The sequence below is a fragment of the Littorina saxatilis genome, linkage group LG4 (genome assembly GCF_037325665.1).
Source record: "Littorina saxatilis isolate snail1 linkage group LG4, US_GU_Lsax_2.0, whole genome shotgun sequence".
Lineage (NCBI taxonomy): Eukaryota > Metazoa > Mollusca > Gastropoda > Littorinimorpha > Littorinidae > Littorina > Littorina saxatilis.
This window is the reverse complement of record NC_090248.1, coordinates 58057634-58065068: the sequence shown is the minus strand read 5'-3', so window position 1 is coordinate 58065068 and position 7435 is coordinate 58057634. Positions and strand designations below refer to the sequence as shown.

Below are 7435 nucleotides of genomic sequence, written 5' to 3'. Positions count from 1 at the left end.
AGAGAGAGAGAGAGAGAGAGAGAGTGAGAGAGAGAGAGAGAGAAAAGAGAGAGAGAGAGAGAGAGAGAGAGAGAGAGAGAGAGAGAGAGAGAGAGAGAGAGAGAGAGAGAGAGAGAGAGAGACGAGTAGACATATCGATTTTGCTTTCACTTTACATGTTTATCTGTTCGAAACGGCCGGACTGTCCAATACATTCCTGCACTGTTAAAAATATTTTTTTGTTAATTTTTGTTTGCAAGGAGGGGTTTCCATGAAGTAGAATATCTGTGTGTATGAGGTTGTTGGTTAGTTTGTTGATTGTGTTGTTTCTTGCAGCTAAGTGTAAACGGCATTCTAGTAAGAAGTGTGTTGCAGTTTCTGTTCCATCACCACAGTCGCATACGCTGTTTTCCGCAAGGTGTCGCTCAACTAAGTCTTTCTTTAGATCACTAATATTAAGTCTCATTTTTGTGTGGATTATTTGTGTTTGTCGACTGCCACTGTAGAAGTAAACGGAAATTTGTGTGTCGTCTTTTGTTAAATAATGTTTAAATTCCCCGAGGGAGTCGGTTAACTGTATTTGTTCAGGTAGCTGGTTCCAGAGTACTGTTGTCGAAGGAAAAAAGGATGTTTTGTACGTTTCTGTTCGATGTGGGGGTATACTTCGTTCTAAGGGGCGGCGTCTGTGGTAGGGGTTGTTGGCTGCTACGAGAGGTGGGAGTGCTGCTTGTAGGTATGGGGGGGTCTTGTCGTGAATAATTTTATGGAACATTGTTAGTTTATGACGGTTACGCCTTTCAGATAATGATTGGAGTCCAGATTCTCCGTAAAGCTTAAAGTGACTAGTTCCGCGGACAGCTCCGATGATTGTTCGTATTGCATCTAGGTTTAACTTTTCGAGTTCATCTGTTAGGGTTTTGCTACAATTGTCCCATATTATGTCGCAATAATCAAAGTGTGGTAGAATGAAGGATTTAAACATAATTTCCAATGATTTTCGACTCAGTCTATATTTGTATGTACGCAAGCAAGCTACAAGAGTTCTGCACTTTGCAACAAGAGATTTTATATGTTCATCCCATTTACAGTTGTTTTGTATTATTATTCCTAAGTGTTTGTGATTTTGGGAACTTTCAAGGATGGTATTGCCAAAGTTTAGATCTGCGATATCAGGGGTTCTTTGTGTACAAAAGTTCACCAATTCAGTTTTTTGCATGGTTAAATGCTACCTTCCATGTTTCTGCCCAATTTACAATTTTTTCAAGATCTGAGTTTAAAATTTCGGCACGGATGTTGTGATTGGCTAAAGACAAGTACATGCTAGTGTCGTCAGCAAAAAGCTTAATCGTAGATTCTATATCACGTACAATGTCGTTTACATAAATTAGGAAGAGCAAAGGTCCAAGCACTGAACCTTGAGGAACTCCCGCTACTACTGGAAGATAAGTTGATTTACTGCCTTTTAATACAACTGCTTGCTTTCGATCTGTTAGGTAGTCTGTAAACCAGTTTAATAATGGCCCATTAATTCCAGCGGCTTCGAGTTTATGCAATAAGCCCCGGTGCCAAACTCTATCGAATGCTTTGGATATATCAAAGAAGATTGCTTGGGTAGTTATTCTATTATCGAGTGATTTGCATATGTCATTGTATATTGTAAGAAGCTGGTAAACAGTTGAGTCTCCAGGGATGAAACCGGACTGCGACTCTGTAATGATATTGTTTTGTGTTAAGTAGTCAAAGACATGAATTTGTATACATTTCTCTAGTGTTTTGCCAACACAGCTTAGGAGGGAGATTGGACGATAATTACTACATGTATCTTTGTTTCCCTTTTTATGAACTGGTGAAACGTGGGCTATTTTCCAAACTGACGGAAAAAGTCCTTCACGTAAAGACCGATTAAACAGTGCAGTTAGGCAGTGGGCACTTAATTGGTCTTGTGCTTGCGTGTACACAGGAAAGGGGATCAGGCACTAGTAGGTCTGCACTTAGGTTGCTCTTGGACATCGGAAAAATCTGCCCCCTTAACCCCCCCCAGACGCGGTCGGGATCAACTTTCTGCATGGGAGGCCGGCATCTTAACCGCTGGGCTAGCACGTCTGTTTTCCGATACTGGTTATAGTAGGATCAGGCTATCGGAGATACACAGAATGGTTTGTGTGGTTTGCAAATCATTGATTACGGTATCCTAATCATTGATTTGCAGAGTAAGCGGAAGGCTTCATAAAACAATTTCCATTGATAAGTTCGTACATTCTATCAAAATCAGGTTGCCAGAGGCATTTACAGTTCTGAAGTCGTTTACCTTAAATTGAATCCATGCCGTCTGCCGAGCGTGTCGCATAGCGTTTGCTGGACTGAGTCTACCATTTGCCGATTAAACCTACTCTAGAATATTTTACCTTTGCAATATTTGAATACATACATGAGAAAGTGTAACTTTTTTTAATCTATGTGTTATCCTCAGTGAAACAGGAAGAGCCGCCATCTGTGTCCATTGGCGCCATCATTGGAGGAGTGGTTGGATCCCTGGGGGTGGTGACGTTCATCGTTCTTGTCGTCATCGTGTACAGGTATGAATCACAGAGCTACATACACGCACCTGTCTTCTTGTCAAACCTAGTCATTCAGAGTCAGTGAAATGTAGAAAATGTTCTTCGGCCATCCTACCAGTTGTGTTCCCACCAGTGGTACATATCAAACAGACCATCCATTGTTAATACCTGCTATTCAGACTTGGTCGTGTGACAGACGAGATTACGTTGATTGTCTAACGAAGCCGTCAGTCTGAGTTAGACATCAGCTAATCGAGTGTGGAAGAAAACTCTGTCACACGACCAAGTCTGAATAGCATTTATGTCTCCCAGTTTCAACAAAGGAGAGAACAAACACGTGTTGCGTACTCTCGCTTGACAAGGCTAAACACAGGAGCAGCCATTGCGGAGATATTTACTTTTTGATGGAAGTAACTGAACAACTATGAATGACGTCTCGGTATGTGTGAATGACGTCACAGTCACCGTCACAGTCTGTATATTTTGAAGCATCGCATTCTTTATGACGTCTTTCTGTATCTGCATGCGCGAAATGTTTGTTCTTTTCGGTTTGTTTGTCTTATCTGTTCACAACTCTGTCCTTCATAATTTAGACTGACAGGCCCCATGAGCGAGCCGATTTGCAATGGCAGCTAAACTCGCGTATGAAAACGGTACTGTCGGGTGGGATGTCGTTTGCAGTATTCTCGGTGTTGTCGAATTTTTGAAGAAAAGAAACGATAAAAACTGGAGAAATGAAAGCAATGTGTGCACTTTTGGGCTTTTGGGGGGACGATTGTGAGTTTGATTCCGTTCTTGCCATGCTCCAAAGCGTGTAACATACAATCTTGCACACGTTTGCTTGAGTAGTGGCAAAGAAGGAAAGCGCGTGACATTCCTTCTTAATAGATACTTCCGCGAGTGATTGCTGTTGTCAACCAGGCGGATTTTGTTTATCATTTTCAAAGAACAATGACGTATGATTACAGTCTAAGATAAACAGAAGTGAAACAATACATTGAAATTACGCCGCTGTTTATGTCATTGGACAAATAACGTTTGATGCAGACGTCTTGGGCGTGCGGGCAGACGTCCTTCAGCCGGACGTGGTGACGAACACGACTGCAGCGGGCTGATCGCTACTGGACACAATGCAGGCTCCGGACACAGGGGTCGCCAGGCTGCAATACAACTCAATCACATGGGGCTTGACCTTAACAACCCTGGGCATGAGTATGAAATGTTTGTCTTTTTCTGACTTCAAAAATCCCAAAACAAATAGACTGCCAACGTTCCAAAATTCAGAAGAAAAAAAAACAAGAAAGGTTTGTGATTGGAACGTTATATTTATTAAAATGATAAATAAACATCGCTTTGTTTTGTCATAAATATAACTACAGATATAATGTTCCAATAACATTACTTTCTTGTTTTTTTATTCAGATTTTTTTTCTGACTTTGCTCTGTCTTGTCTTGCATTCGCTTTTATTCGCTTGCGGCTTCGTGGAAGGCGGAAGAAAAAATCAGCCAGATAAGTTTTCGTTATTAATTGTTTGTCTGTCCACTTAAAAGACCGTTGGGTCGACATATTTGTGAATGTATTGTTTTGTCAATAACAAACGTTCCAACAACCTACCTTTCTTGTTTTTTGGAACGTTGGCAGTCTCTTTGTTTTTGGATTTGTTGTTGTTGAAGTTTAGTTAAGAGCTCCAGTTAAGCCTGTCTTGACCTGTCCACGTGTCCATCCGCATCAGCCGAGACAGCAAGCAACATTAAATGTTAGTCTTGTCTATTCGTGGACTGTTGTTGATGTAGTTCGTTTTAGAGCTTCTCTGAGATCACATCGTGGTTAAGTATGGGTCATTCTATATCACAGCGCTTTGAGCAGGGTTAAACCCTGGATACATGCGCTATATAAATATTATGCATTATTATTTAAGTTATTGAGACATCCCAGTGCACAAAGGGATTTATAGAGCAAATCGAGAAAATTCCTTATTGAACGAAGCGCATAGCGCTGAGTTCAATAATCATTTTCGAGATTTGCTCTATAAATCCCTTAGTGCACTGGGATTGTTTCAATAACGATATTGTCAGTACAGCCAGAGAAAAAAGAAGATTCAAAACGCACATTTTGCTACGCGCATTTGGATAGGCGTAACTTAACTGTGTGGTGAGGTTTGTGTCAGATCTACTTTTGTGTGGGCTGTCTCAAGTGTGTCGTGCTTTCGTCACACGCAAACTCTTGTTTTAATTTCTGTTGGTAAATTCCAGAGTAGCGTTAAGCTAAAAAGTGATGATCTTTCATACAGACTTCATTTAAACTCGGAGAAAGGACTGTGCTCTTAGTTATTTGCGATTCGAAACCTTCATCGAGCTTCGACAGATTGACTGTGCAGAGTGTTTCCCCTTGAATTGGCTCCAAGGCCACGGTTAGCACATTTTCAAAGTAAATGTGGTATGTTTCTCGTGTTGTATCTTCACTCATCGGGGAGTCTGGTACTATATATGAACGGTAAGAATGCTCTGAACTCTACACGTATTAATCAATCAATCAATCAATGAGTCTTATATCGCGCATATTCCGTGGGTACAGTTCTAGGCGCTCTGCAGTGATGCCGTGTGAGATGAAATTTTATACGGCCAGTAGATTGCAGCCATTTCGGCGCATATTTACCTTTCACGGCCTATTATTCCAAGTCACACGGGTATAGGTAGACAATGATTAACTGTGCCTAAGCAATTTTGCCAGGAAAGACCCTTTTGTCAATCGTGGGATTTTTAACGTGCACACCCAATGTAGTGTACACGGGGGGAGGTTCGGACACCGAAGAGAGTCTGCACACAAAGTTGACTCTGTGAAATAAATTTCCGCCGAACCTGGGATCGAACTCACGCTGACAGCGGCCAACTGAATACAAATCCAGCGCGCTACCAACTGAGCTATATCCCCATCGTTTGTTTGTTCACATTTGCCCAACATGTTAATTTGCTGCGGGGTTTATGTCGTCTGCTAGGCGGCTAGGGCAATCGAACCACTGAACTGCAGTCTCATTTCAAAAACAAAAATTGCCCGTCTGCACGCATGAGGCAGGCTGGTAATAAGTTTTATACATGGTAAGAACGTTCTAAACCATACACGTTTTCGATTCCGATTGTTGTTGCCTTGAAAAAATAATTCGGAAACCATTCTTACTGAACTGATGCAGTCGTATTTCAGTGTAGTCTACTATAACAGAGTCGACTTTCAAATGCTGGTCTAGCTGGTACGTTATCGGAATAACACTTGTGTTTTCTGTTTGCTGCTGGGAATTTTATACTAACTCATCATTTGGTAATGTGGTTAATTAGCTACATGCCACAAACACGGCATATGAGAAGAATCTGTGCAAGTCAAAACGAGAAGAGACCATTGTGGAAGAGACACAGCCGCTTCTATTTTTAGATCAGTGGGATTCACTGTGGCACAGGCGCCTGCGATCTGTCAGAAAAAAACCACTTCTGCTTTGAACCGCAGGAAATGTATGTTTATTTTTTGGTAAAGTGGAGAATATAAGCTACATGTCATTAATTAATTCTGAGGATGAGAGTACAGTCTCGCTTTGGCAAAGGGCGTAAGAATACGCTCTGTGGAAAAGTTAGCGCACTCCAAGAGTGCGCTAACAGATTTAAGCGCATCGCCATTAGCCAATCAACTGGTTCACATCAGTCATGTGACACCAGTACTTACTGACAATTATTATTATTATTATTCTGGGAAGGATCGTTAATATGAAACGGTGCACTTTTACACTACTTTGTTTACGGAACATACATGTATTTCCTCTGGCAGGAAGAAACAATGGAAGAAAGAAACAGGAAGATTTCAATAAATTCTCTTTTTTTTCCAGTGGAAAAATTCAAAGACCTGTCAGCGACTATGACGTCATTGGCGAAGAAAATCCCAACATAGCGAAGTATCTGGCGGAAAGACCGCCTGCCCGTAAACTCCGTGATGACCCAGCCCCCTGCAACCCCTACGACATCATTGACACCTGTCACGCACCGGGACCTCTCGACTGTACGACGTTGGCAGATGAACACGCTGATGAAGTGAGCCATCCGGACTATCTGTCGCCTTGCTCGCCACGTAAGGAAAATGAAGAAGACAGCGAACCGGACTATCTGACTCCCTGCTCCAGCCATGACAACTTTGATAAAGTAATCCATTCGGACCAACTGACTCCATGCTTTGGACTTAACGACTCGGATAAAGTGAACCATTCGGACTATCTGACTCTATGCTTTGGACTTAACGACTCGGATAAAGTGAACCATTCGGACTATCTGACTCCGTGTCCAAAACTTGATATCTGATAAATCGAACCATTCTGACTATCTGACTCCATGCTTTGGACTTTTTTTATTTTATTTTTTTTTTAACCTCAGTTGCATGCAGGTTTGCTACTACAATTATTTTTTGGCTTTTTTTGTTTTTTTGTGGGTTTTTTGTGTGTGGCTTGAAGCAAACCTTCTTCATAGGTCTTTTCTTTTCTCTGTCAAATGTGTACATTTTTAAATCAACAAACTTTATCAGTAAACTAATATGTTTAAATAAATAAATAAATAAAAATAATCATAACATAAATTTATTCCTAATGTCCAGCTCAGTTCCCTTTTTTTTCTTTTTTTTTCCTTCTCCCTCTTTCTTTTTTCTTTTTCCTTACATTTTTAAATCAACAGCTTAAAGATAGGGTTTGAGAAAAAAAAACCCACACACACACACATTTAAATTTACTTCTTTTGCCCTAATCTTTTCACCTCTATCATGGACAAATACCAACAATGGACAATTTTATTAAAATATTTTACAATTACCATTATTCTCAGTCTATATGTGTCGCAAATCTAACTCTGAATTAAACATGCACACAATTTCT

At 40.7% G+C, this 7435-nt stretch overlaps 1 protein-coding gene across 1 annotated transcript in view; it reads left to right on the top strand.

Moving 5' to 3' along the window:
- The window catches only part of LOC138965207 (uncharacterized), an 11514-nt gene extending 4312 nt beyond the window's left edge, over nucleotides 1–7202 (top strand). Inside the window, exons 5-6 of the mRNA XM_070337340.1 lie at nucleotides 2450–2555; nucleotides 6407–7202. Coding sequence (XP_070193441.1) covers nucleotides 2450–2555; nucleotides 6407–6872 — 572 coding nt within the window. The 3' untranslated portion in view covers nucleotides 6873–7202. The remainder of the gene's footprint in view (nucleotides 1–2449; nucleotides 2556–6406) is intronic.
- Nucleotides 7203–7435: the final 233 nt, after the last annotated feature.